General features: G+C 36.5%; 1 protein-coding gene across 6 annotated transcripts in view; it reads left to right on the top strand.

The window, feature by feature from the left end:
- Positions 1–15,974, top strand: part of RCHY1 (ring finger and CHY zinc finger domain containing 1) — a 31,158-nt gene extending 15,184 nt beyond the window's left edge. For 4 of the 6 annotated variants that reach the window (XM_008069045.1, XM_021718064.1, XM_021718062.1 and 1 more), the window contains 6 exons: positions 9,363–9,441; positions 11,869–11,913; positions 12,020–12,078; positions 12,163–12,189; positions 13,112–13,232; positions 15,302–15,974. In XM_008069045.1, coding sequence (XP_008067236.1) covers positions 9,363–9,441; positions 11,869–11,913; positions 12,020–12,078; positions 12,163–12,189; positions 13,112–13,232; positions 15,302–15,430 — 460 coding nt within the window. In that variant the 3' untranslated portion in view covers positions 15,431–15,974. The remainder of the gene's footprint in view (positions 1–9,362; positions 9,442–11,868; positions 11,914–12,019; positions 12,079–12,162; positions 12,190–13,111; positions 13,233–15,301) is intronic. The other 2 variants (XM_021718061.1, XM_021718063.1) reach the window with 1 other exon arrangement.
- The last annotated feature ends 1,614 nt before the right edge of the window (positions 15,975–17,588 follow it).

Here is a 17,588-nt window from a genome sequence, read left to right as displayed (position 1 = left end):
CCCTGGGATGAATCCCACTTCATCATGGTGAATAATCTTTCTATTTAATTTGCTAGTATTTTGTTGAGGATTTTTGCATCTATCTGTCAGGGATGTTGGTCTGTAGTTTTCTGTTTTTGTTGTGTGCTTGTCTGGTTTTGGTATCAGGGTAATGCAGGCCTTGTAGAATGAATTTGGAAGTGTTCCTTCCTTTTTGATTTTTTTGAAGAGGTTTGAGTAGAATTGTTATTAGTTCTTTAAATGTTTGGTGGAATTCAGCATGAAGCCCTCAGGTTGTGGGCTTTTCTTTGATGGGAAACTTTTTATCGTGGCTTCAATCTCATTTCTCATTATTAGTTTGTTGAAGTTTATTTCTTTGTGTTTTAATCTTGGTAGGTCATATGTATCCAGGGATTTATCATTTCTTCTAGGTTTTCCAATTTGTTGGTGTATGGCTGCTTCTAATACTCTCCAATAAGTCTTTGTATTTCTGTGGCCTGAGTTATGTCTTTTTTGTTTCTGATTTTATTTATTTGAGTCTTTTAAAAAATTTTCTTCTTAATTTCTTCATTGCCCCATTGATTGTTGAGGAGCATGTTGTTTAATTTTCCTGTGTTTGTGTAATTTCTGAGGTTCCTCTTGTTATGGATGTTTAGTTTTATTCCATTATGGTCAGCAAAAATATTTGATGTGATTTATCCTTTTTAAAATTTGGAGAATGTTCCTTGTGCTGATGACAAGAATGTGTACTCTGCAGCAGATGGGTAGAATGGTTGTAAATGTTAGTTAGGCCTGTTTGGTTTGGTGTATAGTTTAACCACAGTGTTTCTTTGTTGATTTTCTGTGTGGATGTTGAAGTACTGTTATTTACTGTGTTGCAGACTGTATCTCCCTTTAGATTTTTTAATGTTTTCTTTATATACTCAAGTGTTTTAGTGATGGGTACATAGATATTTATAATTGTTATATCCTCTTGCTGAATTAATTAGAAAATTGAGTCAATTTATATTCAATGTTATTGATAAATAAATTTGAACTTACTAATGCCATTTTATTGCTTGTTTTGTTTCCTACTTGTGTTGTAACCACTTTCTTCCTTACTGAACTTTTTTGTGGTTAAGTGATTTTCTCTGGTGGTAGTTTGTTGCTTTTTATCTTTAGTGAATCTATTATAGGTTTTTGCTTTGTGGGTAATTTAGGTTTACAGAAAACATCTGATAGATATAACAAATTTGTCTTAGATCACAAAAAACAAAACCAGAATAAAAACAAACAACAAAGAAAAAAATGAAAAATAACTCTGTAACTCCAACCCTTCCACATTTTGGCTCTTGATTGTCTCAAATTTACATATTTTATATTGCTTATCTCTTAACAGGTTGCTGTAACTATTATTGTTTTTGATTGGTTTGTCTTTTAGGCTTCATACTGAAGTTATAAGTGGATTGTGCACCGCAATTATAGTCCGAGGGGAGACCAAAAAAACCCCTTGAAATTATTTATTTATTTATTTTTGAGAGTGGGCCCCTTGTAGTACAGGCTTCCCCAACCAAGTAAGCGTTCTAAGAACTCATTGGTATCGGTGCACAAGCTAGCATTGTTGTGAAAGGCTGTATTCAGCTTCAGTGAATTTTTTTTTTTTTTTTACAAACAGGTGACTGATTCTCCCACCATGAGAATGCACCTGCACACTGTGCTGAATGTTCAGCAGTTTTTGACCCAAAACGGCATGACCCTGGTGCTCCATGCTCCTTTTTCACCTGATCCTGACCTGAGCAACTTTTGTTTCTGTTTTCCTGGATGAAAAAAGCCCTGTGGTGACTGAAATGTAAACATATTCGAATAAATAGACAGCTTTTTATAAATAAATTCCATTCTGGTGGGGGAGTCTCCTCTCATATTGGTATATTCTGAGATTGTCTCTGTACTTAATGTACCTGTGGTTTTTATTCCTTCAAATGTTTTCTTTTTGTACATTTGTGTTTTTGTCTTTCAGGCTGAAGAATTTCCTTTAGCATTTGTTACTAGTTACTAGATGGGCCTGGTGGTGGTAAATTTCTAAGCTTTTATTCATCTGGGAAATAATTGATCTCTCATATTTGAAGAATAGCTTTGTTGGATGCAGTATTCTGGGATGGCAGCCCCCCACCCCTCCCAGCACACTGGAAATGCCATTTCACTCTCTCCTGGTCTGTATTGTTTCCCTTGGGAAGACTGTTGCCAGTTGAATTCCAGTTCCTTTATATGTTATTTCCTAATTTCTTTCTTTTTTTTTTTTTGAGTTGGAGTCTCACTGTCGCCCAGACTGGAGTGCAGTGGCTGCTCCCGGCCACCGCAGCCTCGACCCACTGGGCTCCGACGATCCTTCCGCCTCAGTCTTCCAAGTAGCCGGAATTACAGGCGTGCGCTACCACGCCTGGCTGATTTTTTGATTTATTGTAGAGATGAGGTCTCACTGCCCAGGCGGGCCTCGAACCCGCGGGCTCAGGCAATCCACTCACCTCAGCCTCCTAAAGGCACGGGATTACAGGCTGAGCCACCGAGCCTGGCTATTTCCTAATTTTTTTTGCTGCTTTTAGGATCTGCTCTTTGTCCTTGATCTTTGAGAGTTTTTGTATGCCATGCCGTAGTCTTATTTGGTCAGACTCTGATGTTTTCTGATTTTCCTATACCTAGATATTTATATCCTTCTCAAGTTTTAGGAAGTTTTTTGTTGTCATTTTTTAAAATATGTTTTCTATCTCTTGCTCTTACTCATTTCTCTCTTAAACACCAATAATTCTTGGATTTTTTTTTTGAGGTAATTTTCTATGTCTTGTAGACAGTGTTTGTTCATTTGCTTCCTTTTTTCTTCTTTGTGAAATTTCAAATAGCCTGTCTTCAAGCTTCCTGATTTTCCATTCTACTGTTGAGATCCTCCGGTGGATTTTTCAGTTCAGCAAATATATTTCTCAATTCCAAGCTTCTCTGTTTTTAAAAAAATTCAGTCTTAATTTGTTTTTCTGGTAAGTCACTGCCTCTTTTTGGCACTAGATGGCATCTAAAGCCCAGGTTTATCTCAACTGTAGCAAACAATCAGATTGCTGTCTGTCTGGAAGTGGGGAGTCCTGAAGGGGATATCACAGCAGTGTGGAAAGACCGACTAGAGGTTTGTGCCTGGGCAACCAGTGGAACATACCTTCTAGAGTATGTTGCTCTTGAATAGTTACTCTGATTTGGTGTCGCCTTTGGCCAAGATAAGAGCAGAGTTTCCAGGGTTGGGGATGGTAGTCATGCCTCCCCCTCTGTCTTTGGTCAGCTTCAAGGATGTGTCTCCCTTCAGGTACTTATGATGCTTCCTGTGGTTTGGGGCAGGGCCAGGTGTCCTGTGAATATGAAAATCCGATTCTGTTACCATTTGCTTCGAGTTTTTTTACTTGTTTGTGACCCTGGGAACTAACTCATCCACATGTTTGAGTTCTGGGATATGAAATTCTTGGTGCTCATATTTGGTTTGGGGTTTCTGTGGAGTAGGGAGTAAAGCCAGTTGTGTCTGTGTCGTCATTTTGGAACCAGAAGTCTGCCCCCTTTGATTGCTGATTTTTAAAAATGTTCCAACCTTTTGAGTGTACGAGGGGGACCCAAAAACATCAGAATTGTTTTTTGGTAGCTGGGCCCCTTGTAATACAGGCTTCCCCCACTAGGTACTAGGAACCCATTGGCATCCGTGTACCTGCTAATGTTGTGAGCGACTGTATTGAGCTTCAGTGAATTTTTTTGCTGATTCTTTCAGTGTGTTTGCCCATTTTATGATAAGTGATGTATAAGTGCACCTGTCTACACCGTGCTGACTGTTCAGCAGTTTTTGATAAAAAAATAGCATGACCTCCTGTACCTCACCATGCCTATTCACCCAGACTTGCCCCAAGTGACTTTTTATGTTTCCCTGAATGAAAAAGGTCCTCACAGGAAAACGTTTTGCCAGTGTGGAAGAGGTGAAACAAAAAATGGCAAAATCATTAAAAGGCATCAAAATTGATGAGTTCAAAGCTGTTTTGAGCTGTAGAAAAAAGTGTCTCAGTAGATTTATTGCATCAAATGGAGAGCACTTTGAAGATGACTGAAGTTTAAATACGTAAGAATAAATATACAATTTTTAAATAAATTCTGGGGACTTTTGGGTCTTCCCTTGTATAATTTCATTTTCAGATCATCCTGAGGAGATAGAGATGTGTACCAAGAGTTGGGTACAGAGTATTTATTGTAGTATTAAATATAATAATGAAATGTTAGAAGCAACCTACATGCTTGGGGCAATTGTTATATTTGCAAGCCAATGTTAAAAGTAATGTTTTTGAATACCATAGGGATTGGGGAAATGATTGGTTTTAAAAAACCTATCAATACTGTATATTATACATACCAGAGTATTAGCTGTACTTACCCACTGATGGTGGAATCATGAATGACTTTAGGTTTTGATTATTATATTTGTTATATTTATTTGGGCATGTTCTTCTGTGTTTTACACATTTTAAATAATAAACATATTGCTTTTTAGATTTTTAAAAATTATTTAAACTTAAAACTGAGTTGGGGGAAGTAAAAGTTAATAAAATGATGCTTTAAGACAAAGTAAGGACATCTGTTTGAAATTGCTCCAGGTTATTAAAGAAGCATCAGATGGTTCTTTGCTATGTGTAGAATAGTTTTGGATTAAAAGGCACCATTCTTGTTCTTAAATTTATAATCTGTTGTGGAAGAGTGGACTTAGCAGTCACTACTACAGAGTCTGTTTGATCACAGGGGTTGGAGGTGCCTTAAACAGGAAGGTTTGAGTAACACATTAATACTATTAGACCAAAGCTTAATAAATCAAGGTGGGCTGGGGTATAAATAAATAACCAAGCCTTAGAGAAGGCAGTAAAAGAATGGAGTGGGGGCAGCAGAGGTGGTAGAGACTGGGGTTAAGGACAGTGGTGAAAATAGCCAAGTGTGCTAGTGTATGCCTGTAGTCCCAGCTACTTGGGAGGCTGAGACAGAAGAATTGCCTGAGTCCAGGAGGTTGAGGCTGGAATGAGCCGTGATCATGCTACAACACTCCAGCCTGGGTGATAGAGTGAGAAAAAAAACTGAAGACAGATTAAATTTAACAGAGTTTAATTGAGCAAAGAAAAATTAATGAGTTGGGCTGCCCCTGAACCATAATAGGTTCAGAACAACACTACTGCTGTGTGGTCGAAGAAGATTTATGGACAGAAAAGGGAAAGTGATATTCAGAAAATGGAAGCGAGGTATAGAAACAACTATATTGGTTACAGCTTGGTTTTTGCCTTTTTTGAACATCGTTTGCCTTTTTTGAACAGTTGGCTACCTGTGGCTGGCTGAAACTTCGTGATTGGTACTAGAGTAGGTTACATGCAGTCTATTTACACATCCAGTTAGGTTATAGTTCACTATGTACAGCAGCTTTTAGGCCGAACTTAAAATATATAAAGAAGCAACTTTAGGCTACACTTAGTTTAACACATTATTGTATTGAAGGTTCAAGTAGCTTCAGGGTTGCTGAAGTTGTCTCACAGTTTACTTATGCTCTGTATTTTTTTCCAGTTTGCTACTCTATGTCTTTTTATTGGGGCATTCAGTTCATTCGTGTTCAAGTTAATTATTGACATGTGAGGAGTTATCCTGTCATAATGCTCTTAAGAGATTGCTTCTGTTTATTTTTTAAAATTCTTTTTTCTATTTCATTTCAGATAGTTACTGTGCCTTCAAGTTGACTAACCTTTTCATTAGCAGTGTTTAACTTACCATTAATCACATCACTGCTTTTTTTTTTTTTTTTTTAATTTCAGATGTTGTTTTTAATCTCTAGATGTTTGGTTGGGGTCTTTTAAAAAAATATCTTTCATGTTTACATGTGCAATGCAATTATAATAACTCTTCTAGTTTCCTTTGTTAATTCTAATATTTGTGTCAATTCTGAGTTGATTTAATTGATTGATTATTCTCAACTGAGGTTGTGTTTTTCTGCCCGTTTGCATGCCTGGTTATTGTTGATTGAATAGCAGATGTGATCTTTTACCTTGTTAAGTACTGGATATTTTAGAATTTCCTGTACATCTTCTTGAGCTTTGTTTTGGCATGTAGTTAAGCTGCTTGGAAAGTTTGGCATTTCTGGGTTTGCTTTTCTAATTTGTTAGGCAGATCTGCAGAAGTGTTTACCCTAGGGCTGATTATTCCTCACTCACTCCCAAGGCAGTCCTTCTCAGAGTGCCTGTGAATTAGGAGTTTTTGCAACCTCGTTGAGGGGAATAGGCACTGTTCCTAGCCATAGGTGAGTGCTTCTTTAAATGGTTCTTTTCCTGGCCTCGTAGTTTCCTTAAGTCCATGTGCTGATATGTATCCTCTTAATAATTACTTGAGAGGTTCCTCTGTACAGCCATCTCCTCTCTGGTACTCTGTCTGAACTCTTTCTTGGTTTCTAAACTCTCAACTCATTGTCTCAGTCATGAAGTCTTCCTGGCTCACCCTTAGTTCCTCTAACCTGTCCTGACAATTCTCTAGGCAATGAACTGGGGCAGTGGTAGGGCTCACTTAGTTTATTTCCTGTCTTTCACAGATCACTGCCCTTTGTTGCGAAACCATTGTTTCATATGTTCTGTCTGTTTTGTCATTGCTGGTTTAGACGGAGGGTAGATCTGATCTCTGTTATTCTATTTTGGGCAGTAGTAGAAACCTCCCTACAGGATTTTGCTTACAGAATTTGACAGGCTGTTCTAAAGTTCATCTGTAAGAGAAAATTAACAATAGCTGAGCAGATTTTGAAAAGGTAGGATAACAAAGAAGGAATTGTCTTTCCTCATATTAAAACATGATAAAGCAATAGTAATTCAAATGTTTGCTCTTTGTGCAGGAATAGGCAAGTAGATAAATGGACAAACATTGTGTATATACAGACACATAATTATACATGTGAACTTATAGCAAAAGTGATATTTCAAATCAGGAAAGGATAGTATTAGGGTTTTCATTGGAAATAAAAATTGAGTCTTTAAACTGTATTCACTAGAATGTTGATCTAGTGTCTTGTGACAGAAACCGAAAATAATGATGACTTAAGAAAGGTAGAAGTTAATTTCTCATGGGAAAGTCTCTTTTTTTTCTTTTTTGAGTTGGAGTCTCACTCTGTCACCCAGGCTAGAGTGCAGTAGCACTATCATGGCCACTGCTGTCTTGTCCTGCTGGCTCAGGCAATTCTCCAACCTCAGCCTCAAGAGTAGCTGGGACTATAGGTGCACGCCACCATGCCTGGTTAATTTTTGATTTTTTGTAGAGATGAGATCTTATGTTACCCAGGTTGGTCTTGAACTCCTGGGCTCAAAGCAGTCCTCCTGCCTGTGCCTCCCAAAGTGTTTTGATTACAGGTGTGTGGTACCACACCCGGTTCATGGAAAAGTCTTGTGTTAAACAGGAGTCCGGGCTCCTCTTATTTATTTTACCTTGTCATCCGTAGGTATGTTCTTGTCTATGTAGTCTAAAATCCCTCATATTCTGACCAGTGGAAAGGGAGCAGATAGGTGAAGGGAAGGAATACCCTTTCCTTTTGAGGGCACAACACAATTTTCATTTAACTCCTCCATTCACAACCACAGGGTGTGTTGAAAAATAGTCTTTATTCAGGACAATTCTGAGCTCAGTGTTTAGTTAATTTTTCTATTGTGGAAGAACAAAGAATAGAAATTTAGAAACAACTAGCAATCTAACCTGTACCATACATAACAAATTTCAAATGGATTAAATAAAAATATAAAAATGAAAAGCTATAAATATTTAAAGAGTACCCAAGAGGTTACAAAATTTTTTCCTAAATAAGCGACAGAAAGCATGAGCCACAAAGGAAAATATCGATGACTTTTTACTATGTAGGTGTTAAACATGACTGCATGACAAAGCTAAGAGAAGTGACAGACCAGAACAGTAAAAGCAACTTATACAGATGAAAAAGATTAATATCCAGGATATATAAAGACCTCCTATAAATGGATAAGAGACAAATACGTCCGTAGAAAAATGGACAGAGCACACGAACAGATACTCCTCAGAAGAAATCCAAATGGTTCATGAATATTAACCTATTTTTTTTTTTTGAGTTGGAGTCTCACTCTGTTGCCCAGACTGGAGTGCAGTGGCCGCTCCCGGCCACTGCAGCCTCAACCTGCTGGGCTCCGGTGATCCTTCCACCTCAGCCTTCCAAGTAGCCAGAATTACAGGCATGCGCTGCCATGCCAGCTGATTTTTTTATTTATTGTAGAGATGAGGTCTCGCTACCCAGGCAGGTCTCGAACCCGCGGGCCCAGGCAATCCACTCACCTCAGCCTCCCAAAGGCGTGGGATTACAGGCTGAGCCACCGAGCCTGGCTACATTAACCTATTTTTAATTTTTATCACTTTTTTAGACACAGGGTCAAGCTCTGTTGCAGTGGTGTGATCATAGCTCACTCTAGCCTCAAACTCTTGGGCTCAAGGAATCCTCCCCCATCAACCTCCCAAGTAGTTAGGATTACTGGTATACATGACACCACGCTCAGCTAACTTTTTTATCTTTGTAGAGATGGTGTCTCACATGTTGCCCAGGCTAGTCTTGAACTCCTGGTTTCAAGCAATCGTCCTGTCTCAGCTTCCCAAAGTGCTGGGATTATAGGCATGAGCCACCACACCTAGCCCGTATCATGATTTGAGAAATGCAAGTTAAAATGATACCTTTTGTTTGTCTGTAATATGGGTTAACCCCTGTTTGCCAAGGTGTTAGGACCATAGGCGCTGATGTGTGCTTTCACTGGGAGTGTAAATTGGATCTGTCTGTTTGGAGGTAAATTTGGTGGTGTCAGAATTAATGTTGTAATACTCTTTTACTTGGTAGTTTCAGTTTTAGGAGTCTTGTAAAAAATAATCATGTGACTAAGTGAAGACAAGGGTGTTTATTGTATCATTGTAGCAACTAAATATCATAAATTATATCAGTGAGGGAATATTTTGAAAAATTATTTTGTATCCATACCATATAATACTGTGCAGCGATTAGGAAGAATGAAGTGGTTTTATATGGATAGACATAAAATAATCTATGAAATAATAATCTATAGATATAAAACCTGAAGTGTGCTTGTGTGTGTGTCTGCAATTTTATAGGAAAAAAACACTTGGAAAGATAGACACCATTCTGTTTATAGTGCTTTTGTTTGGAGAGGAATGCTGGAGAGATGGGGGTTGATCTCATATTATTCAGAATTGTTTGAATTTTTTTTACAGTGAGACTACCAAAATTTATGTATTATATAATGAACAAATCATCACTGTAATAAAAAATAATCTAATCTTTTGGCTTTCATATGTTTTGTTAGGATTGGTCCAAAGGAGGATTTTTTCCACTGTTTGAAATGTAACTTATGTCTAGCTATGAATCTTCAAGGAAAACACAAGGTATATAATTCAGTTTGCATAATTTTTAAAGTATTACATTATTTTTGAAAACAAACTTATATTCTAATATATTTGGAAACATGCTAATTTTAAAATATTAGCAAGTACAATTACGTTGCTTTCTTGAAAAAGCAGTATTAAGAAATAGATATTCAAAAATATATGCCTCAGAATATCTGATCTACAATTTCTTCTCTGTAATGTTTCAGGAATTTAGTTGTTAGCATGATGTTGGAACTTAAAAGTAGGTTTATGGAGTATTATTATTGGTGCTGCTTTTAAGAATAACTTTAGGCCAGGCATGGTGGTCACGCCTGTAGCCCCAGGACTTTGAGAGGCGGAGGCAAGAGGGTTGCCTAAGCTCAGGGGTTTGAGCCCAGCTTGGGCAACTTGGTGAGAGCTGGTCTCTACAATAAATCAAAAAATTAGCTGGGTATGGTGGTGCGCACATGTGGATCCAGCTACTTGGAAGGCTGAGGCAGAAAGATTGCCTGAGCCCAGCAGGTCAAGGCTGCAGTGGGTGTGATCATGCCACTGCACTCCAGCTTAGATGACAGAGTGAAACTCTAACTCAAAAGAAAAAAAAAAGAATAACTTTAAAACAGGAAAAATACTGAGCAGTGTAACCTTACTAGCACAGCATTATAGGAAAATTCAGGAAATACTTTTATATTTCCTTTCATAAGTATTTTTAGTCTGGATGTAGGAATTATACCACAATCCCTGGCCCTTTTTCATTATTTAAAAAAATCTAATAAGTATTACATTTATAATACTGATTCTACCTATTGTAAGAATTTAGACTGTGAGGGATTGGCATAGATATTTGTTCAAGTGTAGGAAATTTCAGATAACAGAGAACAGTGTAAGTAGCAACGTTATGTGTGGCTGTTGAGAGTGAGTCTAAGACAGAGAGAGAGTACAGTATTTGAAATCATTTGCTTAGTAGTATAATAGGTTCAATAGACAGTAAAGATAAAAAGTTATTGCAGGAATATGATAGTAGATAGTATTAGATAGTACCTGGCCTAAACAATAAATTAATAAATAATGGTGAAGAAAATTGAGCTGAAAAATGAACATACAGAATATGGTAATAGAATATTATTAGGGAAAAAGAATAGGGCTGAGGAAAGATGACTCAAGATTTTCAGCTCCAACTTTAAGATACTTGATTAGTAGGTTGTGAATTTGTTGGAAATCAAGGATTGAGTTTGGTTTTTAAACTTCAGACTGGGGTGATGGCGAGATATGCTAGTGGAGACACCCAGGAGTCAGTAGCCCCTTGGAGATTGCTTTCCTGGGTGCTGCTCTGGTTTCCAAAGCATGTGTAGTGTGTGCACCCTCACTTCAGCGTTTTCATTCCATCAACTTGAAGATGCTGTTGATCAGATGTGTTGTGATGCAGAGACAGTAAAGTGTGTATGTGAAGTGTACTTTAGCAGCAAATGAAACACGTGTCAGTTTTATTATAAGGAAAATAAGGCTGAAGAAGTGGTGGCTTGTCCAAAATCTTAAGGGTTAGTCGATGGCAGAGCTGAGATAACATTCTAGAGTTTTAAGCTCATTATTGAGCTTATTATTTTGATGATTTTTCTCCCTACTAAACTCTGTTATCTTTAAAAAAAAAAAAACAACTTATGTATACATTTTATTGTGATATCTTTGTCTTGTCATTTTTCAGTTAATCTTTATTGTCTATATTAGTAAGTGGTCCTGAATCTATCTACTAAGCGCTTCCTTAAGAGATCAGGATTCATCCATGGTACAGGGCTTTCCCTTACCTCCCCACGTTTGATCACTCAGTCTTGTCAAATTAAGAACTCAGGTGCTGAAGCCAGCCTGCTGGAGCTCAAATTTAATTCTACTTCTTTCTGGTATGTAGCTTTAGAAGTTATTTAGCTTCTTTGGGCCTCCAATGCTTTAACTGTAAGATAGGAGAAATCATCATGATTGATTTCACCTAGAATTGTGAAATTTATCTTATACAAGTACTGTACTTGATATGGCATGTAGTAGATCTCAATAATATAGACTATTATTTATCGGTATTATATTAAGTAGTTTAACCTACTAACTTAGGGCAGTGGCTTTGGAGCAAAACACATGTAAGATAAACCTTACTATTTTTGGATCTTGGGTAAGTGTCTTGATTCCTTAAGTCACTTATCTATAAAATGAAGGTAATCTGAGTAAGGTTTATTGAGCATTTTCATCGTTTCAGGTAATGTGCCAAGCTTGAAATAGCTGTGAGACTTAAAGAACTGTTAAGAAAACCTCTTTTCTGACATACAGAAACCAAGTATTAATGTTAGTTATAATTTTTAGTAAGATGGTTTTATTAGTTTTTAATTATTAATTCTACTGTTACATCTGACATTTTCATTTAGTTAAGCTTTTGTTAATGTGAGTTTCTCTTTTAAACAGTGTATTGAAAATGTTTCCCGGCAGAATTGTCCAATATGTTTGGAGGTAAACTTAAAATATTTTTTACTTTGGAAATCTCCACCATTAAATTTAAAATAATTGAATGTTTATGTTGTCTTTGTACAAGCACTAACATTTATTTCCTTTACAGGACATTCACACATCCCGTGTTGTTGCTCATGTCTTGCCATGTGGACATCTGTTACATAGGTAATATTTTTTTTCTCTCAAGGATGTTTGAAAATAGTGGAGGTATTTTTTGTTTTACTAAAATAATGCTATATTTTCTTTCAGAACGTGTTATGAAGAAATGCTGAAAGAGTGAGTGATGGGATTTTAAAAAATGATTGTAAGACATTTGGGTTTTTGGAGGGTGAAGTGGTGGGCAAACATTGTTGCTTGTGCTGTGTTAGGCATTGCAGGTATTTATATTGAAATGGGTAGGGTAGAGTAGATGTGTAGTGTTAAAAATGGACACAGCATCTTAGATATAGAGGTACATCTTTGTCCCCATGTTTCTACTAAGCCTTGTCTCCTTTCAAATTTTAGATAGATACCTCTTTTTTTCCTGTACATACTTACCAAGGAGCACAGTCTCTGTCAGAGGCAGTTATAGTGTTGTAAAAACTGAGGAGTGTTGCTCACAATTTTGTTGGGTTGTTATATTAGTCTATTATAATGAACTACAGAGAAAGTGGGTAAGAGATGATCTAAAGCTAAGAATTCATTGTGAGGATGGATGTTAAAATTGGATGAGAATAGTTAGGAAAGAAGAGACTGTATAAATGTATTTTGGTCCTATAAGTTGATGAGCAGAAATTTTGATTGAAGAGCCACATGGAGAATTTCTTTTTCCTTAAATTTTTAGAAAGGAAATGTGATCGGAATTCATTTTAAGGCTACAATCTTGCATGAATGTATTGAGAAATTGAGGTTATTTAGCTAAGGAGTAGCTTAATTGGTTTTCTAAAATATATGAAGTATATTCTGCAAAGAATATGGGCTAATTCCTCTCCATTTTGAAAGACTACAACAAATCTTAGTTTTAAAAAATACTGTGAAGATACAGGATTTAATTTAAAACGTTTGTGGTGTAAAGGTTCCCATGTACCTTGGAGATTATCTTGAAATAGAGAATAATACCATCTTGGATGGTTTATTTGCCCATTATCTTGTATCTTCTTGTATCCCTCAGTTGATGTAATCTCTGTTTAATGTTTGGGAAATAACCCTTCTCTTCTAGAGGCTACAGATGTCCGCTATGCATGCACTCTGCTTTAGATATGACCAGGTACTGGAGACAGCTGGATGATGAGGTGGCACAGACTCCTATGCCATCAGAATATCAGAATATGACTGTGGATGTGAGTGGAGTCGGTGCTTAAGTCTTTTCAGGTTTCTTGTTGTCATTCTTGTTGATTTTTGCCCTTTAGCTTAAATTTGTCTAAAAAATACTGCTTTGGCACAGATGTCAATATGATAAAGAATAAGAAGGACAAAATGATCTTTAATTTTTTTTTTTTTTTTTTGAGTTGGAGTCTCACTCTGTCGCCCAGACTGGAGTGCAGTGGCCACTCCTGGCCACCGCAGCCTTGACCTGCTGGGCTCCGGTGATCCTTCCGCCTCAGCCTTCCAAGTAGCTGTAACTATAGGCGCGCGCTACCACGACCGGCTAATTTTTTTTTTAAATTTATTGTAGAGATGAGGGCTCACCAAGTTGCCCAGGTGGGTTTCGAACCCGCAGGCTCAGGCAATCCGCTTACCTCAGCCTCCCAAAGGTGCGGGATTACAGGCTGAGCCACCGAGCCCGGCTGATCTTTAAATTTTAGTTACATTGAGCTCAGACTAGAAAAAAAAATCCCGAGAGTGCCTTTGTGCAGTTTTTTCCAACACTAGATGGCAGGCAGAAACTTTATTCTGAATTATTTACATATTACTTGCCAGAGGCAACTGTAATATAACTGACTGGAGGTGGATCACTGGTCTGATGTTTTAAGTATGTTTTTTAAAAATTATTTTAAGTGTATTTCAGGAAGATGTTTGCTGATTTTTGAAGATTACTTTTGGTTTTCAGTTTATTTATCTTTTTATTCTGTCATAGACTTTCTTTCTTTGGTCTTAATTAGCATGTAACCTAAAGTGTAAAAAGTTATTTCTGTTTTTTTTGTCTTAGGTAGAATAATCATTTTTTTTTCATTAATTGAGATGTGTTGCTATCTTCCTAGCATACCTCTGAGTTATACATCAGAGTGGGAAAGCTAGACAACTTTCTGGTGCTTTTAATAATTTTTGGATGTATTGTACATTTTCTGAACATCTTTAAATACTTCTATGTAAAAGGATAAAAACCATATAACAAAGCCAAATAAAAATTTTTTGTTTTATTTACACTGGAATGTTTCATAATTTGTGTGGAAAATTGAATTGTTAGTAAGGGGAATGAAAAATCACTTTTGGAATACTAACTGGTAATCATATAATGTTTTACTAGCGACTGAAGTATCCCATGTTCCATGTGATAGTTTTTGAAATAATAACCTTATTAAGATATAATTCATATTTTACACAACTCAGTTTAGAGTATGCAATTTGATGCTTTTTTGTATATTCCTGTAGTTATACAAACATCACTGCAATTTTAGAATATTTTCATCACAAAAACCAACTCCCTGTATCCCTTAGAAGTCACTCCCTAACCCCCAGACCTAGGCAACCACTAATCAACTTTCTGTATTACACAGATCATATTTTTAAAATAATCATTTTCCAAATTATAATTTAGAGCAAATTTGAAAAATTTCTGCTTAATGTGATGTGACTAAAACGAATGCATTTCTCACATAGTAATGTGAGAAATTTGTCGTTTATTAGGATCTCAGCACTAAAAGAAATAAATTCCTAAATGGCATCTTATTGTCATTTTAGGGATGAGCCAAGAGCCTCTCTCTCTTTTCTCAGTTTTAGGGATGACTCATTTTGGGTTTTAATTAATTCCTGAGACAGAGAAGATTAGGAACACATAAGCAAAAAATTATGTGTATACAAATTTCAGTTTCATTAACTAAGAGAGGTAAATTTCTAAGCGTCAATGAAAAATAATGAAATCATGTATGTTATTTTGAATTGTAAGTATTAGGTATCTGATTATGCCTAGGTTAATTTTCTTGCTTGTACTATTTGGGAACTATTTTAAAATAAGCCTTTTTCCCCCTGAAATCTGCATTTTCATTTTTCAAATTCAGAGCCACCTTAATATCCTCTTTAGAGTTTTCAGGGAAAAAAAAGCTATTTCTACTTTTGAAAATGTTTAGATTATGTATGTATGTATTCACATCTTTAATATGATTTTCAAGGGATTGTTATGAGCAGACAATGCCACTTGTGTCTATAAGGCTTAAAATATTTAATTTGAATTCATCTTTTCACTTTTTAGATTCTTTGCAATGACTGTAATGGGCGATCCACAGTTCAGTTCCACATATTAGGCATGAAATGCAAGATCTGTGAATCCTACAACACTGCTCAAGCTGGAGGACGCAGAGTTTCACTGGATCAGCAATGACCAGCCTGTGTGGGACTGGAAAACTTGACATTTTCTGATCCAGAAAATGGCATCCTGTTATCATAGTGTGTCATAATCTCTGCATTTGAGTTGATATGTTTTATAGTAGTGTCACAACATAAAATCATATTACAAGTACTTAAGGATTCAGGGCCTCTTTATAGAATCATCATAGCTCTATCTAGGATGAAAGCCACTGCACTTGTGTTCTGATTGGAAATTCTTTTAGTGCCAGTTGTTTGGATGCCAATGGTGTTTGCCACTGATATTCACATTCATAGATGTATGTTAAATTTTCATGGAACCTTGCTTTAAGTGACACTATGCATGCACAGTTCATTCCTGGTTCTTGATAGAACTGCACTTAATTCTCAGTAATATTCTTGACTTTTAAAGGTCTGTGCTAAAATGAGAATAAGTTCTTCCTTATTGTTAAAATCTAATTCCATATGCTTTAGAATTTTCTAAGACATTCCTTTATTCTTTAAATGTGAATTTTGATGTAATAACTGCTAATAAAATTATATTGAAATGTTGTTTTATAGAAAGTTTTTTCCAAGGTTGTCTATTTGTGGCTTAATTAGGGCAATATCAGTTTATGATATTTTCTTTTCTTTTGAGGCATTTTTCTATGAGAGTAGTTGGTAAATTTCCTTTCTTTTGAGGCATTTTTCTGTGAGAGTAGTTAGTAAAAATACGTAAAATAGTAGGTGTATTCCAAAGCCTTAAGAAAACCATCAACATTGAAAATAATTTTGTTTAGGTTGCCCAAAATTATTTCTTCAAAGAATCATTTATTTAGTCGGTAAATATTTATTGAGCAACTTCTATGTGCCAGATGTTTCTGGATGCTGTAGAGAGAACAGTGAACAATGAAGACAAAGAACACTGTCTTCATGGTGGTACACTCTATTCCTCCTCATATCTGAGTCGTGTGCTCCTTGTTTTTCTCTATGCAGTTGGTGGATGTCTTTGTTGTAAGTGAATGGACTGTTTCTTCCCTTACTTGAAGGTAGGGGGTGGATGAGTGGGAGGGGCATGGGACTTTCCTGGCAAGATGTCTGATTTTGTCATACTTTGACAGCATGTCAGTATCCAGCCAAATTTGACAGCACGTCAGTATTCAGCTTACCATTAGTCTAGGAAGTAAAATCACATATCAATTGATAAGTCCTTATTAAGCATCAGTTATATATCCATCTTTGAGCTAGTTGACTCTCCTGTGAATAAAGGAAGGTAGTCCTGTAGCTAGAAATCCCAACAATTCTGGTTCATTTATGTCTTCTTTTGTTGGAGTCTCTTTACCTGGTTAAGGCAGCAGTTTGAGGCTCAGATCTTGATTTAATCCCACCTTCCTGTCTTTGTGTTCTCTTCCTTCATCTGTTTCCTTGGCCTGGGCAGAGCAGCAGTGCCGATCTTGGTTTGGTGAAGTAGCACAATATGTTTCCAGGTATTTCCAGTCAATACACAGAGAAGGAAAGACTAGTTTTCCATATTTGATACTTTTTATTTGTTATTGTCTTGCTAAACTAATTTAAATTATGTTATTGCTTTTAATCACAGAATCATTGGATCTTCAAATAGTATGTAATAATAGCAGTGCCCATCTACTACGTGCTGGGATTTAATCGTGGCAATAGTTCTGTGGGGTAGTTGTTGCCTTCATATTATAGACAGAAACTTAGAGGTTAAAATGATAACAGCTCCTAAATGGAGTTGGGTATTAGATCCAAGTCTGTGACTCCAAACCCACTTTATCAGATTGCCCTTGTCCCAAACTTCCCTTATTCATTTATTTATTTAGTATTTGTGGTCTCACTGTGTTGCCCAGACTGGTATTAAACTCCTGGTCTCAAGTGATTTTCCTACCTTGGCCTCCTCAAGTGCTGAGATTACCAGCATGAGCCACTGCACCCAGCCTCAAATTTCCATTTTGCTAAAATACCTTCCATAGCAAATGTTCTGTCATTGAAGAGCTCATGATTTGATAGATTGGCCGTCTGTTTTTTAGGTAACCCTAGTTCTTAGTCTTATTTTAAAATCTATATTTTCAACTAAGGATTCAAATGTGTTCAAAATAATGGAGCATAAACATGCAATTACTTCTTTATGCTGTCCAGTCATGTATTTGAAGCCATTTTCAAATGTTCTCAGTCTC

This window comes from Carlito syrichta, unplaced genomic scaffold (genome assembly GCF_000164805.1).
Source record: "Carlito syrichta isolate Samal-C Ts95f unplaced genomic scaffold, Tarsius_syrichta-2.0.1 Scaffold311780, whole genome shotgun sequence".
In the NCBI taxonomy this organism is placed as follows: domain Eukaryota; kingdom Metazoa; phylum Chordata; class Mammalia; order Primates; family Tarsiidae; genus Carlito; species Carlito syrichta.
This window is presented reverse-complemented; position numbering and strand designations above follow the sequence as displayed.